Here is a 26,897-nt window from a genome sequence, read left to right as displayed (position 1 = left end):
CAGGGAGGGTTTCTGGACACCCCCCCCCCCCCCCCCCACTAGCCTATAAACAATTAAAAAGAAAAAATTGAAGAAAACAAATTTAAAACAAAGAAAAACTGATGGCTCGGATTGTTACATTTTCCTTGATTTTTATCCCCCCTAGGTGCCGGCATTTGTCTTCTACTTAGTGAAGGTTTGGGAAAGTAGTTGGGTAATTTGCTTGCTCGGGTTGCACCAGATCGGTCAAGTTGTGTGGCTCAGATTGCACCAGATTGCTCCATTTTCCTTGTTTTTATCAACCTTTTCCGGGGAGACGGGAGGCATGCCCCCTGACGCCCCAAGGAGGTTCAAACGCTTCGCGCCCTCAACTAAACACTTCGCATCGTCAAATTGTCCCCAAAAGAAATTTGGAAAGCCCCCCCTTAAAAATGATGTGATCCGCCCCTGCTTTTGCACAGTCGCACAGCTGCAGGCTTTGTTCAAAGAGTCATTCATTCCACTTTTGGTGTTATTGATTTATGTATAGAGAGAACTTAAAGCTCCTCATTGTTGTATTATGCCAGCCAATTACACACCCAAAAGGGAACACAGTCCAGCAACATCTGTTGGTTGGGGTTTTGTTAACAAGATTGCAATTCTGTCATTGCCTGATAAAAACTATTTGTGTAATGGTTTCTGATTTCCTTTCATTTATTGGTCATTTATTTATTTATTCATTTATTTATTTATATTTAGGTTCCTCCGACCTTCTATTTTTGTGTGTAAAATGTTAGGTTTTGACTGTCTTCTTCCATACAGATTTTTGCTGACAAAGACCAATTAAGACCTTATGCCAAAACCGGTAGTTATTTTATTGTTTGTGTTGTTGTTTTCTTGTGAGTAATATTTTCATTGTTATCCTATTTTTATTTATTAATTTTGTGGTTGATTTGCACAGGTCTTCAGCCTCAAGGAACGGTGCTGGAAAAGACCTTCGTCCTGGTCGTTGCCGCCAGAGGTTTTCACCGTCACAATCCCCTCGACGGATTCCCCGCTCCGTCGATGAACTGTCGCTTTTCCCAGCACGCCAGAGAGTCCCCCTCTCTCAAGGTCAAAACTTACCCTGAGGTCGTCCAAGATTTCAAACAGCTGCGAAAATCAAAATCAGGCCTGAATGTGTTTGAAATGCTGCCGCTTTCGGAAAAATGCGATAGCTTTGACGTGACCCCTTCTGCTTTGACCAGGATGATAAAACTGGGACAGTTTCTGGCAGAGAGATATCGACATGTTTTGCCGTCGTTTCTAGACGCTGGGAAAGACTTTGTTACCGCGGGCTGCGTTCCAGAGAAGGATTATTTCCAGAGCACTGCAGCGCTGTTGCATGGTCTGCTAAACGAGAAACAGTTCATGCGTCTGGATGTGAAAAAGATTCACCGCCACCATGTCCGATCACTGGGTAGCCTCCCCTGGTGTCACGCCATACGAGAAGTTAACGTCTTCATGGAAAAAGCCTACGCTGAGGAACACGAGGTGTTCCAAGACAGGGGTGCAGGTGCGTCTCAGCGAAACCAGCTGTACAGTAACTTGGGCATTCGTGAGTCCCAGCCAGCAAAACAAGTCCTGGAAAGTCTTTCTCGCTGGTTTTGTGAAGCCGACTTTGTCCCCTGTAGCGGCCGGAAGTGCGACCGTTTGAACAAGCTGAACGTCACTCTGATTTCTCAGGTGATCTCCAGGCACAACGCCTACCTGTCGGCCGACCAAGTTTTCCAGTCTTACGCTGTCGCCGACACGCACCTGTACTTTCATAAACTGTTGTCCTGGTTTGAGGACAAGAGAGGGTCAGACCAGATCAAGCTAGACGTTGTTGACGACTTTTTCTTTCTCAAGGCGTTGACCACTCTCGGTCATCCATCGCAACGTCCCGTGTTACCTGGCTCACGCCTCGTCGTGGAACAGTACAGGAAGGAAAGGTCAAAGGGCGCCGGAGCCAGGTTCTGGAGAGTGCTGGTTGATGGGAAGGTGGTGACGGAGACTCTGAGGTCGTGCTCCAGGGCGGCTGCAAAGGGACTGTGTGGGTTGGACACGGTGAAAGCCAGCCTGAAAGAATGGACAGCGAGGAATATGTTTGGTGTATGCAGTGAGTTCAAAGATGAGCTGTGATTTTATTTGGACAGAAAATGAGACTGTGTTTTTGATAAGGCTTTCCTTAATGAGTCGGTGATCTTTATGTCCCACTGGATCTGTCTTTTTTTTCAATTAAACTGAACAATTGGTTTGTGTTTGGTTTGTTGACCAAAGCTTCAATGCTAAGGAAAAGAGTTACCAACTTCTTTTTCCTGAGGAATCTCATCTCAATTTATATGTGACCTCGTCGTTTGAAACTCCTTTCTGAATCTGAACTTTTTCCTTTGTGTTATTATTAATTTATTTCCTTTAAACTCATGTTCTCAATCACTTCCATTCAGAGATTTTGAAGCTGATTGTGATGGTGCTGTTATAGAATAGTGATCTGATTCAATTAAGTAAAATTGTCTTATTGTAGGTTTAGCATGTGCTGTTCATAAATTGGCTGCCTTCAACTGATCTCCATAGGCTCATTTTTGTTTGTTCCAATATCTTCACAGGTATGCAGATTGCTGTGTATGGCAGCGAGTTCCTTTGACAGAAGCTATCGGGATGTTTCCATTACAGAGACTTTTCAGGTGTTTTCATTTTCAAGTCGTTTTGGAGGTATAATTACTAAGTGTCAAGGCCCAATATATATTATATGAATACTTGTTCTCCTTGTTCTTGATGCAAAAATAGGGAATTGATTTCTTCTTTTTTTTTTAGCAGCTGTACAATGATTTGTTTAATGAGATGCTGATCGTGATGATGATGATGGTGATCTGTTAGTTTTAATGTGCAATTTGTACATCATCTTATTTCAGTTATATACTCTGTGTTTATAAGCAAAAGCAGATTGAGAAACATAAGCGAAACAAGGGAGTCCTTCACGTCCTCACAGGAAATGTTCCTTTTAGGGACATGGAGAATGATAATCATGAATGGCCACTTTTATTACGTGCTGTAGAAGGGGGGTGTCTTGGGTTTGAGATAGCTGGCCAGAGGGGTTTACCTAGCTTGCTTGTCTATAAAGAGAAAAAGAGAACAAGAATTAATTTTGCCATAATTTAGCACACCAATATTTGTCCTGGTGTGGTTAACATTAGTACAATCACACACTCCTTATAAATACTTTTAAGGGCGAGCGCTATCATGCAAGCGCTATCATGCTGGAATATTTAACACACACCGAGTGAGCGAACATCAGGCTGCGTTTATACCTTCGAGAAAATCAAGTTTTGACGCGCACTTATAATAGCTGTGTGATGACCCCCCGCAGGTTACGGGGGAAGAATTTACCCGATGCTCCCCAGCATGTCGTAAGAGGCGACTTACGGATTCTGTTTCTCCTTTTACCCTTGTTAAGTGTTTCTTGTATAGTCAATTTTTGTACAGATTTTTAGTCAAGCAGTATGTAAGAAATGTTGAGTCCTTTGTACTGGAAACTTGCATTCTCCCAGTAAGGTAATATATTGTACTACGTTACAAGCCCCTGGAGCAAATTTTTGATTAGTGCTTTTGTGAACAAGAAACAATTGACAAGTGGCTCTATCCCATCCCCCCTCCCCCCCCCCCCCCCCTTTCCCCGTCGCGATATAACCTTGAACGGTTTAAAACGACGTTAAACACCAAATAAAGAAAGAAAGAAAGAAAAGAAGGTAAATATGAAGAGACATAAAACATGCCGTTATCACATTTTCTTTTGTCTTTTTATTTATCGCTCTCACGCGCAGCCACCAACTACCGGCACGGTTGGCCTAGTGGTAAGGCGTCCGCTCCGTGATCGGGAGGTCGTGGGTTCGAACCCCGGCCGGGTCATACCTAAAACTTTAAAATTGGCAATCTAGTGGCTGCTCCGCCTGGCGTCTGGCATTATGGGGTGAGTGCTAGGACTGGTTGGTCCGGTGTCAGAATAATGTGACTGGGTGAGACACTGTCTTGTGTGTGGCGCACGTTATATGTCAAAGCAGCACCGCCCTGATATGGCCCTTTTTGTTGCATATTTTGTTACATGATGATTATTCGTACCTTGTTTTTAGCATCACAATTCAATTGTGGTACTATGACTTTATTCAAGCCATGTTGTTTATTTCAGCCATATCTATGTTAAACAGTGCCAATGTGTATCACATATCCTGCGTACAGTGGAACCCCCCTTTTAAGACCTCCAAAAGTCTTAGAAAATCGGGTCTTAAAAAGGAGGGAGTCTTAGAATGGGGGTATATTCATAGTCTTAAGAAGGGAATTAAAGATCTGAAACATCAAGGTCTGAAAAAGGGGGAAGTGTTAAATTGGGGGGGGGGGGGGGGGGGGGGGTGTGTTCTTAAAGGGGGGAGTTCCACTGTGTAGAAAAAGGAATGTATTATGACTTGGGAATTCTGCAACAGAGATTGCAAATTGCCAGTTCTCACTTTACAAGAACTTAAGGCAAAAGTTTGTACCGGTTTTTTTATTTTTTATTCTTGTTTATATTTAAGCTCTCACTTGTTATTCTGTGTGAGAGAGGAGTATACAGATGGGTCTCTACAACAGTGTTTTGTAAGATCCTGTTCTCTCTCTACAAGAGCAGGTTTTCAATTTCAAACAAAATATCCAAAGCAGGTTATTTCAAAGATTTTGTTGTTGTATCATACATGTGTATTCACTATTTTTGTTGTTGGAACGTTGTGTTATTAATCAGAGTGTGTTGTATGGTATTGCAAGACTTACTGTGGCGTTGGAAAATGATTTTTTTTGTAGGGAAATAGATATTTTCCTGAAATAATTCTGTCAGGATCTGTAAGCAGGCATGGGATTTGTCTGCGAAATCGCGGATTTCTGTGAAAAGGAAATTACGTGAGTAAGTGGTATGTTGTTGTTTACCGCGCACAACTCTTCCACAGCGAATATGAACTGCCACAGAGTTATGTTTAAACAACGTCTATTATGCGTTTACGATGTTTGGAAACAGGCCGGCTGTGAAGTGCGTGTTCAGAAAAATTATTTGGAGTCTTTGCAATTGTCAGTACCAGTTTCCAACTGGTGTGCCTGTTTTTGTTGTCATTGTTTTTTTGTTTGTTTTTTAATGTATGGTTATTTTTATAGAGAGATTCTGGGAATATCTACAACAGTGTTTTGTAAGTTCCTGTTCTCTCTTTATTTTTTGTGGGAATATCTACAACAGTGTTTTGTAAGTTCCTGCATGTTCTCTCTTTATTTTTAGAGAGATTGTGGGAATATCTACAACAGTGTTTTGTAAGTTCCTGTTCTCTCTTTATTTTTTGTGGGAATATCTACAACAGTGTTTTGTAAGTTCCTGCATGTTCTCTCTTTATTTTTAGAGAGATTGTGGGAATATCTACAACAGTGTTTTGTAAGTTTCTGTTCTCTCTTTACAAGAACAGGTGTTGCCGTTTATCAATCACTCATGAATGATTACCAATTAATTGCCCTCAATAATAATTTAAGCCCTCCAATATGGCTATTGTCCTGAACGTGTATTACATGTACATGTATATAATGTTATATATCTGAGAAGATTAGGAATGTCTACAACAGTGATTTGTAAGTTCCTGTTCTCTCTTTACAAGAGCAGGTTTTATTATCTCCCATCATTAACCCCGTACCTCCCTGTACACATGAGAATCAATCGCTGTCCTGGGACGATTAGGAATGTCTACAACAATGATTTGTAAATTCCTGTTCTATCCCTATACAAGAGCAGGTTTTATTATTTCCTATCATTGACGCCGCCATACCTCCCTGCACACATCAGAGAATCAATCGCTTTCCTGAGACCATTACGAATATCTCCAACAGTGATTTATAAGTTCCTGTTCTATCCCTATACAAGAGCAGGTTTTATCATCTTCTGTCGTTAACCCAATGCCGGACCCACAGATCCCCCCGCGGGTTAGGGGGAAGAATTTACCCGATGCTCCCCAGCATGTCATAAGAGGCGACTAACGGATTCTGTTTCTCTTTTTACCCTTGTTAAGTGTTTCTTGTATAGAATGTAGTCAATTTTTGTAAAGATTTTAGTCAAGCAGTATGTAAGAAATGTTAAGTCCTTTGTACTGGAAACTTGCATTCTCCCAGTAAGGTAATACAATGTTTTGTACTACGTTGCAAGCCCCTGGAGAAAATTTTTGATTTGTGCTTTTGTGAACAAGAAACAATTAGCAAGTGGCTCTATCCCATCTCCCCCCTTTCCCCGTCGCGATATAACCTTCGTGGTTGAAAACGAAGTTAAACACCAAATAAAGAAAGAAAGGACCCACAGAATTGTGGCAGTGTCTCCTTGCATTTGCCATGATAGTTAATGAAATATGACGCCGATACATGCACATCCGCTGACCTTAAAAAGATTTTTTTTTTACTGCTAGCTTAGGTATGTCGAAGTAATCAAGAAAAACTGCGTTCTGGAATTTTTTTGACAGCTCCTCGGGAGACATGCAGTCTATAAGTGACAGCATTTTTATGTGACGCTATCGTTGGCATAGTACTACGAGTACTTTTTTTTTATTTAGTACGAAGTTAACTTGAACCGTCTTTCCGTTTTGACGTCAGAGATCTCACTTTAGAAACGAGGGCCGAAAAAAGACGTCTTGGTGTGTGTAATTGGTGTCATTTTCATTAACTTAACGATCTAATGAAGCATTATGCTTGTAACTCTTGTCTTCTAGGCTGCGCCATCTCTCAGGGCATGAAAGAGGAAATGTGATTTAATTTCTGATGATATCAGTGCATCCGTTATGGGATCTGCATAGGAATTAACTGGCACCCGGTGATATATTTTTTGGGGCATCAATTGAGATTAAATTATAGTGAACTGCCAATCCCTCCGATCTTGTTTTTTCCAGATGTTATCATTGTATGTTTATATAATTATATGTGATTCACAATGTTAAAATTGACACTTAACATTGTCAGAGATCTAAAACAAGAAAGTGAAGAATAGGATCTGTGCAACAGTGATTTGTTAGTTCCTGTTCTCTCTTTACAAGAACGGGCATCAGCAGATCTGATAATGTTTGCGTTTTATGTATGTACTTTATAGGTTTAGCCATTTTGTGTGTGCTTTGTAGAAATTAGTGGCTTCTTTACTGGTGATTATTCCCGCAGTGGGGCACTGCGGTTATGAAATTAAAGGCCCCTCCTGTTTTTGGAACCGCAGGAGCTTTCTAGTTTGCTGTTAGGTAGATTTTTGGTTCCTCTTTCCTGTCGTGCTCTCTTTTTCTTCATGAATTCTTTTCTTTTTTCTGCCTTCTTGCTCATTCACCTGTATTTTTTCCAAAAATCTCTTCTCTTGCCGCTTGTCTCGCGATTCATGTATAGTTTAATCTGTTAGTGTTCTGATGTAAGTCCAGCAGTAGATAGGTTAAGCCTATTTTAACATACTGGAAACTGGTAATCTTCCAGTAGGTATTAATTTAGTTTTACTAAAGCCTGCTGGGACACAAGTAATGGGTTAGTGCATTTGTAAACAGGAATCGCTTGACAAGTGGCCCCCTTCATCCCCCCCCTTCCTCGTCCTGATATGGCTCTGCGTAGTCGGCTGGACGTTAAGCAACAAATAAACAAACAAACAAACAAACTGGTGATTATGTAAATCGATGATTGACATTCGATCGATTCCTCTGTCCAGGTGCCTGTATCATATATCTTTTTGTGTGTTTTTTTTGCTTGCAAAAATGACTGGAGCGCTTTCTCTGATGAGAGAGACAGCAGCAATATTTGTGATACTAAAACAGCCTTTCTGTCAAACAGAAGTTGTGCAACAGTGATTGTAAATTACCTGTTTGACAGATTCAACGCTTGATCTGTGCGCAATTAAACCAAACTCATTGATGTGTGCCTCACAAACACACACACACACACACAAACACTCATGCACACACATACAAACACTCATGTACACACACACACATGCATGCACACACACAAACACTCATGCACACACACACACAAACACTCATGCACACAAGTACATGTGCACTCTCTCTCTCTCTCTAACACACACACACTTACACAGATACTATGATGGAACACAAACACACACACACATGCAGTGAGACATACACGCACACACATGCAAACATGATGACGTCGTACACTGACTTGAAAAAGACCCGAGTTCTTAAATAAGCCATGAATTATGTTGACTTTCTGCTGATCTGATTGCTGGTGGAAAAGAACACTTTCAATAAATTAATTAGCAACAAAACATAATATCATTGTGGAGATTTTTTCTGCGTCAGAGTTTAATGCTTGTTGAATCGATTGAATGGGGAATTCTGCAACAGTGCTTGCAAATTTCCCGTTCGTCTATAGTTTTCTGCATAAATATAGGGATCGGGGAATCGTTTGGTATCTGTTAAACAGATATTATCATGTGTATTGTAAATTAAGATGTGTATAAAGATGTTTTGATGTGTATTCTTTTGACTTGTATTTCTTTCTTCTTTTTTGTTTTAAAAGAACCCATTTCAGGCCTGGGAATGATACACCTTTTGTCGTAAATACGACGAAGTCCTTTTCTAAAAAACTTCCTCCTCGTAACGTAATAATACCTTCTCATGCAGGTCCTAGCTGGGACACATGCAAAAGAAATGACAGAATTGTTCTAAGTGAGTCGTCATTATTTGCATTATCATCTTTTCAAGCCTTAGCTATAGTATTGGTGTTGTTCTCAGTCTGAGATAACACTTGTCTTTGGAAGAGAAGTCCAGGAAGAGCGGGCTTGGCTTGAATGTTTAACTGGCTTGGTTATTAAGACCACCCTGTGGAAACTTACCAAACTCCAACATCCTGGCTGCTTTTTGTGTAGAATCAGAATTTTTTTGGAATTGATTTTGCAGATTTTCACATCAATGTCTGTCAAGAAATTAATGTATGCACAGTGGTACCTGCGATGTGTGGCCCCTCTGTTGAGAGGACACCTCCCTTAAAAGGACACATTATGAGGTCCCTTTGTCTACTATCTCGACACAATATACCTGTCATGACAGGCCACCTGCACTGTAGGGACACTGTTGGTTGGTCCCAGGGGTGTCCTATCATCGCAGGTACCGCTGTACATACAAAAAATCCCATTCTGCACAAAAATGAAGCATCAAGATGGTGGACTTCTGGCATGTGTCCTGGGGGGAGGAATTTTGTTAAAATTTCTTTTTTCTTTCTGGAAGAGAATGAATGTTTAACGGTTGTCTTGGTGTGCAATCTGTTGTGTGTACGGCTTGGCAAATTCACGCTTGTGTCAAAAAGATCTTTGATGTTAGGCTACATTTGCGCAGTTGTTAATAAATGTCATGAAACATCTGAACTGTTTGTGTTGGTTCGTTTTGATGCTCTGACAGCAAGAAAGATGCAGGATACACACTCTATGGCATATGAAGTATACTTCCTTTTTCTATACATTATAAGCCAAATTTGTGTGCTACATAAGGTGTGAGTTGACTCACACACTTCCACACACACACACACACACACACACACGCAAAACACACATACACACACTCACCAAACATCAAGCAACAACACATTCAAGCAATAATTATTCACCAAGCACATGTATTCACAGCTTACAACAGCCATCATCTCACATGCACAGTCTATCATCCTGCACAAAAAAAACCACAACACTTTTTTTTTTAAACACTGACAATAGACAAACTCTTGAAGTAACTCTGTTAGGTTTGTATGGGTAATGTGAAAGAGTGAATACTTTTGCTTATATTGAGGCAAACTTTCCCCAGGTGCTCGGTCAGACACACCCCAAGCTTATTCACTGGCCTATAATGTCGCGTGGGAAAATCGGATTAAAAAAAGCAATAGCTTTCACAACCCATACAAACATAACAGAGTTCTATATATATGGACTGGGTGGCCGAGTGGTAACGCACTTGCGCTCAGAAGCGAAAGGTTGCGAGTTCGACCCTGGGTCAGGTCGTTAGCAATTTTCTCCCCCCTTTCCTAACCTAGGTGGTGGGTTCAAGTGCTAGTCTTTCGGATGAGACGAAAAACCGAGGTCCCTTCATGTACACTACATTGGGGTGTGCACGCTAAAGATCCCACGATTGACAAAAGGGTCTTTCCTGGCAAAATTGTATAGGCATAGATAAAAAAATGTCCACCAAAATACCCGTGTGACTTGGAATAATAGGCCGTGAAAAGTAGGATATGCGCCGAAATGGCTGCGATCTGGTCGATGTGAATGCGTGATGTATTGTGTAAAAAAATTCCATCTCACACGGCATAAATAGATCCCTGCGCCTTGAGTCCGAGTCTAGAGATGCGCGCGCGATGTAAGACTTCATATAACATATTTCCGGAACATCGTCTATTCTGTCCCTGAAATTGTCTCTATCTCATTTACTGTGGCCAGTGTAACTTGTGACATCCATCTTTTAATACAAAGATTCTTGTGAAGCGTTACCTGTGAAGATAGAACACCCCTTGAGCCCAGCCAAAGTGTCCCTGCACTAACAACGTCCTATGGCAGGTACAACTGGTAACATTGAAGGACAGAGGAACAACAGAGGGTGTCCTTTTCTGGGAGGTGTCCTCTCATCAGAGGGGCCACAAATTACAGCTACAGAGGAACCTCTCTTTTATATGTCACCCTTAGAGTGATCTCCTTCATTTTCAAGAGCTTGTTTTCTCGGACTTTCTGTTGATACAGACATTCCGTACCCTCATTTCAAGACTTTTTTTTTCAAGATCTGATTTTCACTGACTATTAGGGTTTAACGTCCTCTTAGACCAACTGGTCTATATTGGGACAGGTATTGGTAATACGTTGAAGATATGGTGTGATACTTTGATTCGAACAAGCCCGCTGTGGCTGTCTCCTTCGACACACCAGCATTGGGTTTGTCTCGTCAAAGTATCGAAATACGATCATGATAATTGGAGACGAGAGATGATGCATGCGTGTCTTCGTGTTTTCCAAGCCCTGAGAATTTCGCTGTGAACGTGGGATCTTTTTCGTGCGCATATGTGCACACGGGGGTGTTCGGACACCGAAGAGAGTCTGCACAAAGTTGACTCCGAGAAATAAATCTCTCGCCGAACGTGGGGATCGAACCCACGCTGATAGCGACCAACTGATTTTCATTGATTTTTAAAGGTCTTAAAAAGGGGTTCCACTGTGGACTATATATGTATAAACCACACCACTGTGGACAAAGTTTCCCAACAATGCAGGGGTCAAAATCAGATATCAGTTTGTGTACCCTAACCTGTCAAATAAATTTCAAATTCACCAGCAAACAGTATCAGCCACTTCAATACAACACATCAATTGGACACTTGAAACTAATGACATATTGAATACATTTCAAATTGAACTAACGTACATTACCTAACCCGTTACTAAAACAGAACATGAATTTAAGCACAGAAACATCATGAATTTGTTGTATAACAATCAGAAACTGACCAAAACAATCCAACAAAATTAATCTGAGCCTGATCCCTAAAACTGCCCAGTAGATCATACCCTTGGAGCTCACAGAAAAGTCTGTCAAGATTCTTATGAGTGCCCCTAGCAGGCCTCTCTCCCCCTCCCTCCTTTTTCCCCACAACTACCTCCTCCCGCCCCACCTCCCAGCACCCTCCCCGCCCCCCGTCCCTCCTTCAACCTCCTCTGTTGAGATGAGCTCAGCAATGGCACGCATCAGTGCCCCTTCTTTCTCCGTCTCGTTCCAGTTGGTCACACCTGGCCGCACGATCTTCTCTTCCAACAGCCTATCCAGTTGACGACGCAGATCCTGTGCAACAAAGCGTGAAATAGTTTGAATCATATTGGAGAGAACAGCGAAACCCCGTTTAAAGACACCCATCCCCCCCTACCTCTCTGACTATAACCCTTAAATCCTGCCTGGGTAACTTGCTTTAACAGGCAACAAACTGTTTAATAAACAACAACAGAAGAAGAAGAAGAAAAACAACAAACAAACAATACGTGTGCGTATGGGGTGTGGTCATTTAATACATCAAGAAAACACTGTCAGTTGTCAATTCAGGTAAATACACCTAATGCTTTGCATACAAATATTTCCTGGCAAGTTAAAGGCCATTACCGGCTGGTTTGCGGGCGGGACAGATGTAGCTCTGTTTTCTTGTGTGTGGACTACAGTCGAACTCGCTTAAGACGAATCACTGGGGATCGGAAAAAAAGTTCGTCTTAACCAAAATTCGTATTAAGAAAATTGATTGATTTTTTTTTTTTTTTAAGTCTTGTACATTTTATGGTGTTTCAATTTGTTTCTTTTGCAACTTTCATGCTGCTTCACGTTTAGACAATAAAGTGACATATTCAGTTACATGTTCATGTGTGTCTCATGTTGAGTGATGATTGTTGAGTTTGAGTGAGAGTGAGCACACAGATGTTTCATCCAGTTGTTACGTTTTTGGTCACACACACGCACACACTGACACTGTCCACATTCGCGGTGTTCCTATCATTTGTCCGGAATCACTTACCTTGGCGACGGGTAGCAAACCTTGGCCAATTTAGTTTTTTTGTTTGTTGTTGCAACATGATGTTCAAATCCAAATCGAAAGCACTGACTGACTGATAAACTATCGCGAACCGGCGAACGCAAACGTTGAGAGTGTGGTTTCCCTTGTCCAAGGGAAACCACTCTGGCATCTATATTTTTTGGCAATGGCTCCCGTTCAAAACATTGATGTTTCGTTTTTGGTATTCGCGAAGGAAATAAACGTCAGTCAGTCATTCATGTTCAGTGTCTGAGCTATCAATCACTTTGATTCTAAATTTGAAATTGTTTTGTGAGTACAGTGTAATCAGTTTAACTTTATTCAGTGATCGGTTGAGCAATGGTTCAAGCAGTCGACGCAAGGGAAGACTTTGACACATGTATTCAAACTTCTCAAATTCCCATGATATGTCGATCTCGGGACGAGTTTAAAGATTTCGTCATAAGCGTGAGTAAATTACAGACATTATGCATGCTTGGGAATCCAAAAAGTGCTCGTTATAAGCATAAATTCGTTATAAAGAATTCGTTTTAAGCATTTTTTTTAAGCATGAAGAAAGAGGTATTCAGTTGGGAACTTAAAACTAATACGTTATAAGTCAAAATTCGTAACTAGCGTGTTCGTTTTATGTGGGTTCGACTGTATATATCCCCCCGCGGGTTAGGGGGAAGAATTTACCCGATGCTCCCCAGCATGTCGTAAGAGGCGACTAACGGATTCTGTTTCTCCTTTTACCCTTGTTAAGTGTTTCTTGTATAGAATATAGTCAATGTTTGTAAAAGATTTTAGTCAAGCAGTATGTAAGAAATGTTAAGTCCTTTGTACTGGAAACTTGCATTCTCCCAGTAAGGTAATACATTGTACTACGTTGCAAGCCCCTGGAGCAAATTTTTGATTAGTGCTTTTGTGAACAAGAAACAATTGACAAGTGGCTCTATTCCATCTCCCCCCTTTCCCCGTCGCGATATAACCTTCGTGGTTGAAAACGACGTTATACACCAAATAAAGAAAGAAAAGAAAGTCGCTGGCAACGCTAAATTTAGCTCTGTGGCTTTCTACTATAACAAGGCCTGGTCTCCTGGAGATGGATGTTCGGCTTTAGGAGTTTCCCTCTTTTAAAACCTTGTTTGCTCAGATTTCCTGTTCATAAGCTCTGTAAATGTACCTCCGTTTTAAGATTACCTTGACCAGTTTAAGATCTGATTTTCACAGATTTTGTTTAGGTCTTTATAGTTTTGTTTTGTTTTGCTTTAAACAAACTTTTATTCAAAATACATAACATGCAAGTATTGACAGTATGCAACGAAGACACAAACTCAAGCAAAAGCTTATTTTACCTGACCAAAAGGTCTTAAAAGAAGGTGGGGGCGGGGATTGGGGGGGGGGGGGGGGGTGGGTGGGGGGGGGGGGGGGGGGTGGTTCCAGTGTATGGGTATTATTGATGCATTGGTTCTTAACATGTACTCTTATTATGTTTTGGTGGTCTGCTTACCTTAGACTATGACAACTTGTTCTCATTCCTCACTGACTCACCAATCTCTTACATGTTACTGTCATTTATCACTGACAAATGTGTTCTTTGCGCAGACAACAAAATCTCCCAACTCTAAGTAACGAAAAATGCAATTATAGCCTCAACACTGAAATGAGTCATCCTTCTTTGTGTGTGTGTTCCTGTGAGCAGGAGTAGTGAGTATGAATGCTACAACAAAAGTCTGTCTTTCCATTCCTTCCCACCTTTAATATCTGTCAAGAATGTTCCAATTGTCTGAACCCAGACTGACAACAATGGCGTCAATGGGTCTCCATTGAGCATGTTCTTGGCAAAGAAGGTTGTTTATTGAGCGCTTTGAGCAGGGTTAAAAACCCTGGATACATGCGCTATATAAATATTATGCATTATTATTATTATTATTATTATTATTATTTTATGTTTTTTTTAACGTTCCTTCAACCGATATGGCTAGCTATGCATGACGTTGGCCAAGAAAGTTGTAATTGTATCATCTAACCTGCCTACCAAATCAAGGAGGAGGTGGGGTTTTAACAGGGGGGTTCCGGTGCACATTACAATCCTTAAACGACTTTACAGTGATATGAACGGACCTTTAACAGTTGAGAAAGGACGTTTATTTGTGAGAGAGAGTGTTCTGCTACGCAAGCTGTCACTCGGACCGCTCTAATGATGAAAACCAGGAGGCCCTAGAGGTGATAGATAAGATCTGTTGTGCAAGATATGCTGTGTTTATTGCCGCTCTCAATGACGGGACATTAGCACCAGCTGCTACAGATGAATTGATTAAATGCCTTCTGGGATGACTTGACAAAACGCACGCACGCACGCACGCACGCACGCACGCACACACACACACACACACACACACACACACACACACACACACACACACACACACACACACACAAACATTAACACACAAACACACACACACACACACACACACACACACGGATTTCCCTTCTTTGAGCCATGAGACGTCAGAGTCAGAAAGTAAATCATATCCAGGCGTCTAACATTAACATCATATCCAGGCGTCAACAGTAGAGTGCTTGTTTTGTGTGCGTTCAATCATAACAACTAAAAGGAATTCTAATAAAAAAACGTTTTTTGCACATTTGACCAAAATAGTTATGACATTTAACACAGATCCTGACAGTCATTGCTCACCTCGACCTCTGCCACAGTCTCGGAACAACACTGACTGTTTCAATATGTGTAAAATGTCATATTTTGGTTAAACATACAATTAAATAACGTAGATAATGAATAACTCAACACAGACCTTGACGAGTTGTGCAGTGCTGCGAGAGGCCCTGAACACAATCCAGTCGTCCACTGAGATACATTCTTGACCCGAGTCCTGAAAACAAAAACAATATTGTTCAACTTATATTTTCATTCCCTCTTTCCCTGCATTGTCATACACTGTACACTGACAATTACAGCCTGGACCTCTGACAGCATTTATCGAGCCCTCCCAACCCCCCTAGTATAAAGGAATAGGTTGTACATAAAAATACAGTACCACCGCTATGCTCATCCTGCCTCCAAAGATACCACCACCCCCCCCCCCCCCCCCCCCCCCCCCCCCGCCCTCCCAGTATAAGGGAATAGTTGATATATTACCGTGATTATGCTGATCTTGTCTTGGTAAATTCCCCCTCCCCCCCTTCTCCCCCCAAGTATAAAGCAATAGGCGATACAGTCATACCTGTCTTTGTCGTCATAAACAGGTTCGACTGTACATGAAATTAAGATCATCAAAATGCTGATAACGCCCCCCCCCCCCCCCCCCCCCCCCAGTATCAAGTAATTAAGGCAATACATTACCATGATTATGCTGATCTTGCCTCCGAAGAAAAGCAGCGGATAGGGCGACACCATTGTGCAGTCATGAACATACACCTGCAAGGTAAAAAAGTAAATTGGACTGTGAAACTGAAAGTCATGATTGAAGATTGTCATCATTAACCTGTACAATAGACGATGTTCCAAAATCGGGTTTGTATAGGTTGTGAAAGAGTGTATACTCTTGCTTTTATTGAGGTAAACTTTCCCACGTAACATTTATAGTCCAGTCTCTCGCGAGGGGTGTGTCTGAAACATGCTGACGAGGAACATGTAAGGAATAAGTTAGCCTCAATAAAAGCAAGGTCAAGGGTATTCTCTTTGTTACAACCCATACAAACCCAACAGAGTTATTTTCTGAGTTCGTCTACTGCAGTCAGAACACACTTCGCCTGATTCACTGTGTCTGACTGTGTTTATTGAGAGTTGTGGAATATAACAGACCGAGAGAGAGAGAGAGAGAGAGAGAGAGAGAGAGAGAGAGAGAGAGAGAGAGAGAGAGAGAGAGAGAGAGAGAGAGAGAGAGAGAGAGAGAGAGAGAGAGGACAGACACACACACACACACACACACACACACACACACACACACACACACACACACACACACACACACACACACACACACACACCCTAACCTGGGTAGTCTTCAGCATGTGATAGTAGACAAGCCACTTTGACTCAAAATGCGTCTCCCTGCAGTTGACCGACTTGGGATGGACTGACACTTTCCCCTTGCCGTTCTTCGTGTGCAGTTTCACCATCCTGAAGCACACACAACCAAAATGAAACAACATCATCATGAAGCCCCCACACAATCTGCAGCAAACAACACTATTCTGTACAGGGATCCTAGGGTCACAGGTTCGAATCCAGGCTGGGACGGACACAGGTCAATTGTATGTGCAGACTGAATCAGTATCCATGTCCCATCCCGTGTCACCACAGAGGCACGTAAAAGGCCTCGGTCATTCTGCCATAAGCGCAGGTGGCTGATTACAGCTAAACACACACCTTGCTGCCAGCTTTCCACTGGGAGGAATTAAGCAACCCGAATGAAGTACATGAAATGAAATGAAATACCCACTTGTAGGGGGGGTCCCCTGGTCGTGGTGTGGAGGCCACCTTGGCCACGTGAGGGTAGAGCCCCGCACACAGCACCGCCTTCACCAGGCCCAGGTCACCTGTCACACACATACAACGTCACAAATTCAGTAACGATACAATGCCAATGGAACCTCGCCTTTTTTAGACTTAAACTTCTTCTTCTTCTTCTTCGTTCGTGGGCTGAAAACTCCCACGTACACTCGTGTTTTTTGCACGAGTGGAATTTTACGTGTATGACCGTTTTTTACCCCACCATTTAGGCAGCCATACGCCGTTTAAGGAGGAAGCATGCTGGGTATTTTCGTGTTTCTATAACCCACCGAACTCTGACATGGATTACAGGATCTTTTTCGTGCGCACTTGGTCTTGTGCTTGCGAGTACACACGGGGGTGTTCGGACACCGAGGAGAGTCTGCACACAAAGTTGACTCTGAGAAATAAATCTCTCGCCGAACGTGGGGACGAACTCACGCTGACAGCGGCCAACTGGATACAAATCCAGCGCGCTACCGACTGAGCTACATCCCCGCCAGACTTAAACAAATCTGATAAAAACCAGGTCCTAAACAAAGGGAGAGAATTAAGTTACATGCAGGCAAATGGAGAGAGAGAGAGAGAGAGAGAGAGAGAGAGAGAGAGAGAGAGAGAGAGAGAGAGAGAGAGAGAGAGAGAGAGAGAGAGAGAGAGAGAGAGAGAGAGAGAGAGAGAGAGAATAAGAGAGAGAGAGAGAGAAAGAGACAATGACAATGACAATTCTTTATCATTGTCATTAAGGCAATACATTACCTTAGAGCGAAGAGAGAGAGAGAGAGAGAGAGAGAGAGAGAGAGAGAGAGAGAGAGAGAGAGAGAGAGAGAGAGAGAGAGAGAGAGAGAGAGAGAGAGAGAGAGAGAGAGAGAGAGAGAGAGAGAGACATTGCTGGCTGACCAGAGTTGATGTTGGACTGTGGGTCTTTAGGGTTCTTGCTGGCCACAAAGTTGAGGTCGTGCAGCAGATCCGCCAGCTGTTTCTTCATGTCCTTCAGCATCTGAAAACAGGGGGTCAAAGTTGATTTTTACATTTAGTCAAGTTTTGACTAAATGTTTTAACATAGAGGGGGAATCGAGATGAGGGTCATGGTGTCTGTGTGTGTGTGTGTTTGTGTGTGTATGTGTGTGTGTGTGTGTGTGTGTGTGTGTGTCTGTTTGTGCGTGTGTGTGTGTAGAGCGATTCAGAGTAAACTATTGGACCAATCTTTATGAAATTTACATGAGAGTTCCTGGGTATGATATCCCCAGACGGTTTTTTCATTTTTTGGATAAATGTCTTTGATGACGTCATATCCGGCTTTTCGTAAAAGTTGAGGCGGCACTGTCACACCCTCATTTTTCAATAACATTGATTGAAATTTTGGCCAAGCAATCTTTGACGAAGGCTGGGCTTTGGTATTGCATTTCAGCTTGGAGGCTCAAAAATTAATTAATGACTTTGGTCATTAAAAATCTGAAAATTGTAATTAAAATTATTTTTTTATAAAACAATCTTATTCTTCATCATTTTCTGATTCCCAAAACATATAAATATGTTATATTCGGATTATAAACAAGCTCTGAAAATTAAAAATATAAAAATCATGATTAAAATAAAATTTCCGAAATCGATTTAAAAACAATTTCATCTTATTCCTTGTCGGTTCCTGATTCCAAAAACATAATATAGATATGATATGTTTGGATTAAAAAACACGCTCAGAAAGTTAAAACGAAGAGAAGTACAGAAAAGCGTGCAGCGCAGCACAGCGCAACCGCTACCGCGCTAAACAGGCTCGTCAATTTCACTGCATTCTACGGACTACGGTCATTGTGAAAAAATGCAGTGCGTTCAGTTTCATTCTGTGAGTTCCACAGCTTGCCTAAATGTAGTAATTTCGCCTTACACAACTTGTTTTAATTTTAACTTTGTATTTGTTACACATGTAATACAATTGTAAAGCGCCTGGAGCCAGGGACTAGTACTTTATCATTTTTATTATCATTATTTATCATGTTCAAAATCAGAACAATGTGCCTGGAGAGAACAGACACACACACACACACTGATCCAACCGCTATCCTTGGTGCATGCACACTCTCACAAGACTAAATTCACACAGGAGAGAAAAGCTACCAACACGCAGCGTGCTTGGTGACAAGAAGTAGTCCCAGCAGAACTGTCGGTCAGCGCCCCTGGACAAGCTCCTCTCCCATAACTGAAATCATCCATGATGACACAATATTACATGTACGCTGCTGACATCATAATCCCCCTCAACCCCTCATCATCATTTTTAACATAACATTTCTGATCTTAATAAGTCTCAATCATAATCTTCAAGAGAAAAAAAAGCTTTGAAGAAAACCTAAAACACCAAAAAGAAAGCCAAGAAAAAAGTCAAACAAGCATGCATGGGAACTGTCCGCGAAATCGCGGATTTAAGCGAAAAGGAAATAACGTTTCAGCGAAACTAAAAAATTGTCCGCGGCAAAAAAAAGGTAAATTGAATTATATGTATACTATTGTCTCTCTAGCCATTGTTTGCTTACACGAGAACTATCAAAATATTGGTCTAAAATGCTAAAATTCGTTTTCCTTCCGGGAGGCTTCGCACCCCTGGTCCCCCTAACGGGGCTCTGCCCCTGTACCCCGCCAGGGCCTAGGCGGCCCCTGGACCTCAGCCTATTTTCAGAGTTTTTTCTATTTTGGAATTCCCATGCCTGAATAAGGCCATGGAGAAGAAAAAAAACATGAAAAAGCAGAGAAAAAAAAGAAAGAAAGAAAAACAAACAGCCAAAAAAAGGCCAAGGGAAACAACTTACATGAAAAATCCACACACACAATACAAAACAAATAAGACACAAAATGTGATCCCACCTCCATGGCTCTGATGAGAACGTAGTGGTCACTCTTGCTGCTCTCTGCTAACTCTTTCCTGGCTTTATCCGCTTCTTTCTCCTTGCCCTGTTAAAGACAAACGACACCAATTAAACAAAACAAGCCATCTCTTCTTGGTCCCCTCTTTCAGAGTAAATCTACAGCATCAGAACGAGGAAATTACTTGAAAGGTCGCTGCCAGGCTGTGGATGGATCGATATCTAATATATAATTATTAGCACAACACAAATAAATGTTAACGGTACAACTCCTTACCATGAAAACCATGAACCACCATCTCACATCTGGCCAGGCTTTTGGATGGGATAAGACCATCCCTCCACTTGGTCACAAAATGAACATTACAAATAACAGCCTGGATGCTCTCTACATTGCACAGCAGGAATCTGTTGGGATGAATTAACTTTGCAAAGAAGGCACTAGCGACTCTCTCCCTCTCTCTGTACATCCGTCTGTCCCTCCCTCCCTCTCTGTCTCCTCTTTCTCTCAGTTTCGCTCTCTCTCTCTCCCCCCCCCCCTCTCTCTCTCCCCCTCTCTTTCTCTCTCCCCCTCTCTTTCTCTCTCCCCCTCTCTTTCTCTCTCCCCCTCTCTCTCTCCCCCATCTCTCTCTCCCACTCTCTCTCTCCCCCTCCCCCTCTCTCTCCCCCCTCTCTCTCCCCCCCTCTCTCTCTCTCTCCCCATGTCTCCCTCTCTCTCGCCCTCTCACTCTTCATCTCTCTCTCTCGCCCTCTCACTCTTCATCTCTCTCTCTTGCTTTTCATCTCTCTCTCCCAACCCCCCCCCCCCCCCCCCCCTTTCTCCCCTTCTCTCACTGTCATCACTAACCAGAGGTATGACAAAAGCGTCTTTGAAGGACAGACTGGCGGCCACAGTCTCACTGTCTGGGTGGCCGAGTGGTAACGCACTTGCGCTCGGAATCGAGAGGTTGCGTGTTCGACCCTGGGTCGGGCCGCTATTTTCTCCCCCCTTTCCTAACCTAGATGGTGGGTTCAAGTGCTAGTCTTTCGGATGAGACGAAAAACCGAGGTCCCTTCGTGTACACTATATTGGGGTGTGCACGTTAAAGATCCCACGATTGACAAAAGGGTCTTTCCTGGCAAAATTGTATAGGCATAAATAAAAATGTCCATCAAATACCCGTGTGACTTGGAATAAAGGCCGCGAAAGGTGAACATTCGCCTAACAGGCTTGAGGTTTGCTGGTCGATGTTAATGCGTGATATATTGTGTAAAAAATTCCATCTCACACGGCATAAAGCGCTTTGAACTTCGGATAAGGCGCTATATAAATAAATAAATAAATAAAATAAATAATAAATAAATAAAATCACTAACCAGAGGTATGACAAAAGCGTCTTTGAAGGACAGACTGGCGGCCACAGTGAGGATGGGGTTGAGACAGCAGAACATGGCGCCGAACAGAATCATCTTGCCCGTGTGGGGGTCGACCGGCATGCGAGCAAGGTGCTTGCCCAGCGGTAACAGATTCTCCTCACCGTCCAGGGCGTTCTGAAAGGATAAAAGTCGTGTAAAGCATGAGTGAAACATTCAGTCAAATCTGTTGCAACTGAACAGCCTGTAACCTGCATTTAATATGTACGTCTAATTGCAAATATTTCAATTAGCAATCTGTGTGTTCTAAAAATTGAGAGACAACAATCTCTCTTTTGTAAATCATGTGAAATTTTAATGTAAACAAAATTTGATGGCCTCTCTAAGCAGCCAGAACACACTAAGAATGTTAGCAAGAACATTAATTTCAAGAGCTTCAATTTGATATACAACATGCTATATTTACCTGAAGAAATGATCATGAAACTTAAGATTTTCGGGCCCTACCATAATTTCATTATTTTCAGCATAAGATACCGTGAACTGGTAAGAGTTAAGGAAAGTGTCCTCTTATCAGAAGGGCCACACATCGCAGGTAGCACTGTAGCTTTCCACTGGGAGGAAGCAACCCGAACTTCCCAGCAATTGGGTTATAAAGTAATTGAAATACAGTGGAACCTCCCTTTTAAGACAGCCAAAAATCTTAGAAAATCAGGTTTTCAAAAGGAGGGAGTCTTAAAATGGGGGTAAATTTGATAGAGGTTATGAACAGAAAGTCTGGGAAAACAGGGTCTTAAAAGGGAGGAAGTCTTCTTCTTCTTCTTCTTCTGCGTTCGTGGGCTGAAACTCCCACGTACACTCGTGTTTTTTGCACGAGTGAAATTTTACATGTATGACCGTTTTTTACCCCGCCATTTTGGCAGCCATACGCCGTTTTCGGAGGAAGCATGCTGGGTATTTTCGTGTTTCTATAACCCACCGAACTCTGACATGGATTACAGGATCTTTTTTGTTGCGCACTTGGTCTTGTGCTTGCGTGTACACACGGGGGGGTGTTCGGACACCGAGGAGAGTCTGCACACAAAGTTGACTCTGAGAAATAAATCTCTCGCCGAACGTGGGGACGAACTCACGCTGACAGCGGCCAACTGGATACAAATCCAGCGCGCTACCGACTGAGCTACATCCCCGCCCGGAGCAAGTGTTAAATTGGGGGGTCTTCAAAGCGGGGTTCCTCTGTACCACTCACTCACCAGCTCTTGCAGGGTGACGATGGCTTTGTGCAGAGCTTCCATGGAGGGCGGCTGCATGGCTTTGCTGACAAACGGCTCGATGCGGCCAAGCTTCAGCAACTGTTCACAAATAAAACACACCAACTTAGTTAGTGGAAGAATCTTTTGTAATGTATGTGTGATGGTGTATGCTTTTAATTAAGCGTTGCTGACTATGAATGTAGATGTAAATGCTTGTATAACTGTGTTTTAATTTTAAATGTGTCAAGCGCCATGAGCATAATTGTAAAGTTATGATGTTGCGCTATATAAATGCTCATTTATTATTATTATTATTATTATTATTATTACTAAAATACAGCATGTTTTAAAGCCAGTACAGATTTTTGGCTCACGTTAGTGTACCCTATGCGATCGTAAACTGTGTCTGTCTGTGCGTGCGTATGTATGTATGTATGTATGTCTGTGGTAGGAACTTTAACATTTGACTAAACACCGAAATACTCATTTTACCTGGTTTAATTGATAATACACAAATATTCACAAATAACTCTGTCAAGATTTTCAAGTGCTATGGCAGAGTTATGCCCAAAACAGGGAGACAATAAGCAGGTCAAATTGAGAACACGTCATCTTAAATTCACCCAAAGCAAATAGACTGTAGCTAACGATTCAAAATCCAGAATCGATGAATGTGTTTTACGGTTAAAAATTCAATGTTTCAATCATTAGCTTTTCTTGAATTCCTATCTCGTCTCGTCTCGTCTCGTCTCGTATCATCTCATCTTATCTAATATCTAATCGTATATTACGGGGCAAACCTTGATCTGCAGACAGAGCTCCTCCAGACGAGTTCTGAGCATCTCAGGGGGGAGGTAATCCATCATCTCCAGCCACTTGAGGCCTGTGTACAGGTGGTAGCAGTATCCCGCCTGCACCCTGACATTGCATCAAAACCAACCAGCTTATAGTATTTATTTTAACTGTGTTTCATTAACTTTAGGATATGAAGATGTGTTTTGTGTTTTTTGTTTGCTTAACGCCCAGCCGACCACGAAGGGCCATATCAGGGCGGTGCTGCTTTGACATATAACGTGCGCCACACACAAGACAGAAGTCGCAGCACAGGCTTCATGTCTCACCCAGTCACATTATTCTGACACCGGACCAACCAGTCCTAGCACTAACCCCATAATGCCAGACGCCAGGCGGAGCAGCCACTAGATTGCCAATTTTAAAGTCTTAGGTATGACCTGGCCGGGGTTCGAACCCACGACCTCCCGATCACGGGGCGGACGCCTTACCACTAGGCCAACCGTGCGGTATAGGATATGAAGATATGTTGTACGGATGTTGATGTGCAGAGGAAAAATACTTTACTTCATTTGGTGTTTAACGTCGTTTTCAACCACGAAGGGTTATATCGCGACGGGACTTGTAAGGTCATTGCTGGGCTGTGCATGTATCGATCGGTATTGTATCTCATTAAGACCCCAGTACCCAAGCCAAACTTCCCAGCAATGGAATAATAAATGTACAGTTATCTAAAAAAATCTAAATAACAGTTGGTGAGGCAAACAATGTTAAATAAGCTACAGATTTTGATGTTTAATTGTTCTTGTCTTGGCAAATACAAAATTCTTTTGTTTTCTCTGAAATGTACAGTGATGAAATGAAAGAAAAAAGAAAATACAGTAGATTCCCCCAGTTAAGACTTCCCCCATTTTAAAACCTTGCATTTTCTTATTTTCTGTTCATATAAATCTCTGTAAATCTACCCCCATTTTAAGACTTCCCCCATTTTTTTTCTTCTTCTTTTTCTTCTTTGTTTGTGGGCTGAAACTCCCACGTACACTCGTGTTTTTTGCACGAGTGGAATTTTACGTGTATGACCGTTTTTTACCTCGTCATTTAGGCAGCCATACGCCGTTTTCGGAGGAAGCATGCTGGGTATTTTCGTGTTTCTATAACCCACCGAACTCTGACATGGATTACAGGATCTTTTTCGTGCGCACTTGGTCTTGTGCTTGCGTGTACACACGGGGGGTGTTCGGACACCGAGGAGAGTCTGCACACAAAGTTGACTCTGAGAAATAAATCTCTCGCCGAACGTGGGGACAAACTCACGCTGACAGCGGCCAACTGGATACAAATCCAGCGCGCTACCGACTGAGCTACATCCCCGCCCCTTTCCCCCGTTTTAAGACCTTGCATTTTCATATTTTCTGTTGATAATCTCTGTAAATCTACCCCCATTTTAAGACTTCCTCTTTTTTATGACCCGATCTTTTACGATTTATTGAGGTCTTGAAAGCGGGTTCCACCGTACCTGCCGGCTCTGCCCCGACGCTGCTTAGAGTTGGCACGTGACACCCACTGGGGTTCCAGACAGGTGAGGTTGGTGGCGGGGTCGTAGTCCTTGACCTTGATCTTACCGCAGTCCACCACAAACACCACGTCGTCGATCGTGATACTGTCATTGAGAATGACAATTCTTTATTTAACAAGGGTATAAGAATAATCATTGATATCAAATTTTGCATCTGGCCCTCACCATACAAAGGGAGTTATCTACTATACACACACAAAAAAAGTTGGAATACTGTCAGAGACAGGATCAGGTTTTCAAAATCACATGAGAAAACGCAAGTTGAAGAAATGCACACACAAGCACACACCACACACACACACATCACACACACAAACACACCACAAACACACACCCACACAGTCACACATACAAAAAAACAACCTCTCCACCCTTTATCAATCCAGGTGCAGTCCAGAACCTTCCACATGGAAGGCCCTAACTGTTAACCGCAAGACTATAATACAATTGTGCCTGTTGTTTGTCTGCCAATGTACAGCCCTGCGTATGTTACCTGGTTTCAGCGATGTTGGTGGCGATGACGATTTTCCTCACGCCTGGCGGCGGGCGATCAAACACTTCACGCTGGTTGACAGTCGGCATGAGTGAGTGAAGGGGGATAATCTTGTATCTCCCTGATCAGTGAAAGACAGGTACATTTCTTTTTTAATGCATATGAACAATAATGTGCTGTCACAAAGTATACCCCTAAAACCTTTCTCGGTTTCATCGTCTCTTTCTCGCTCTCCCCCCTCACCCCCTCTCTCTTACTCTTTCTTTCTCTCTCCCCTTCCACCCTGGAGTTTCTTATCCATATTTCTTTCCCATATCTCTCTCTCTCTCTCTCTCTCTCTCTCTCTCTCTCTCTCCTCTCTCTCTCTCTCTCTCTCTCTCTCTCTCTCTCTCTCTCTCTCTCTCTCTCTCTCTCTCTCTCTCTCTCTCTCTCTCTCTCTCTCTCTCTCTCTCTCTCAGTCTATCTGACTCACGGTCTCTCTTTCACTTTCACTTTCTCTTTTTATTATTTTTCAATTTTTGTTCTTGGTCTTATTAGATGTGGTGATAATGCATTTATGTTTGATTCATACACAGCATTGTTCATTTGGTTTCTAATTAGCCACACCCCGGGACCAAAACATGGAAATTAAATCTTAAATCTAGTTACCTGCGGTAAATGAGGGGTTAGCCTGCAGCATCTTGTGCAGATTGCTGATCTCCTCCCAGCCAGGAACAAACACCAGTAGAGCACCGTCCTGTCGACAATATAATACAATAAAATACCATACAATACAATACCATACAGTACCATACAGTACCATACAGTACAGTACAGCACAATACAATGCAATACAATGCAATGCAATGCAATGCAATGCAATACAATGCAATATAATATAATGCAATACCATACAGTGCAATACAATGCAATGCAATGCAATACAATACAATACAATGCAATGCAATGCAATGCAATGCAAGCAATACAGTACAACACAATACCATACAATACAATACAAAGCAATACAATACAGCACAATACCATACAGTGCAATACAATGCAATGCAAGCAAAGCAATACAGTACAACACAATACCATACAATACAATACAAAGCAATACAATACAGCACAATACCATACAGTGCAATACAATGCAATGCAATCAATGCAATGCAGTACAACACAATACCATACAGTGCAAGACAATGCAATGCAATGCAAGCAAAGCAATACAGTACAACACAACACAGTGGAACACACCTATTTAAGACATCGTCCTTTTGAAGACCTTATTTTTTCAGGTTTTCGGTTCATAAGCTCTGTATATTTACCTCCATTTTATGAACCCCGCCTTTTAAGACTTGATTTTCTCAGATTTTCTCAGATTTTCTCAGGCCTTGAAAGGGGATTCCACTCTACAATACAATACAATACAATACAAAACAATACAATACAATGTAATGTTTGTTTGTTTGTTCGTTCATGGGCTGAAACTCCTGCCGCTTTTACGTGTATCACCGTTTTTACCCCGCCATTT

General features: G+C 42.1%; 1 protein-coding gene across 1 annotated transcript in view; it reads right to left on the bottom strand.

Moving 5' to 3' along the window:
* The window catches only part of LOC138978877 (ATP-dependent DNA/RNA helicase DHX36-like), a 49,243-nt gene that overhangs the window by 6,674 nt on the left and 15,672 nt on the right, over nucleotides 1-26,897 (bottom strand). Inside the window, exons 14-27 of the mRNA XM_070351684.1 lie at nucleotides 26,027-26,114; nucleotides 25,379-25,499; nucleotides 24,826-24,969; nucleotides 23,318-23,435; nucleotides 22,518-22,616; nucleotides 21,268-21,441; nucleotides 19,913-19,999; nucleotides 19,173-19,250; nucleotides 17,951-18,050; nucleotides 17,004-17,100; nucleotides 16,555-16,681; nucleotides 15,902-15,976; nucleotides 15,354-15,431; nucleotides 11,691-11,819 (exon numbers count right to left, since the gene is read on the bottom strand). Coding sequence (XP_070207785.1) covers nucleotides 11,691-11,819; nucleotides 15,354-15,431; nucleotides 15,902-15,976; nucleotides 16,555-16,681; nucleotides 17,004-17,100; nucleotides 17,951-18,050; nucleotides 19,173-19,250; nucleotides 19,913-19,999; nucleotides 21,268-21,441; nucleotides 22,518-22,616; nucleotides 23,318-23,435; nucleotides 24,826-24,969; nucleotides 25,379-25,499; nucleotides 26,027-26,114 — 1,515 coding nt within the window. The remainder of the gene's footprint in view (nucleotides 1-11,690; nucleotides 11,820-15,353; nucleotides 15,432-15,901; nucleotides 15,977-16,554; nucleotides 16,682-17,003; nucleotides 17,101-17,950; nucleotides 18,051-19,172; nucleotides 19,251-19,912; nucleotides 20,000-21,267; nucleotides 21,442-22,517; nucleotides 22,617-23,317; nucleotides 23,436-24,825; nucleotides 24,970-25,378; nucleotides 25,500-26,026; nucleotides 26,115-26,897) is intronic.

This window comes from Littorina saxatilis, linkage group LG10 (assembly GCF_037325665.1).
Source record: "Littorina saxatilis isolate snail1 linkage group LG10, US_GU_Lsax_2.0, whole genome shotgun sequence".
Taxonomy (NCBI): Eukaryota; Metazoa; Mollusca; class Gastropoda; order Littorinimorpha; family Littorinidae; genus Littorina; species Littorina saxatilis.
The sequence above is the reverse complement of the archived record's forward strand: the minus strand, read 5'-3'. Positions and strand labels throughout refer to the sequence as shown.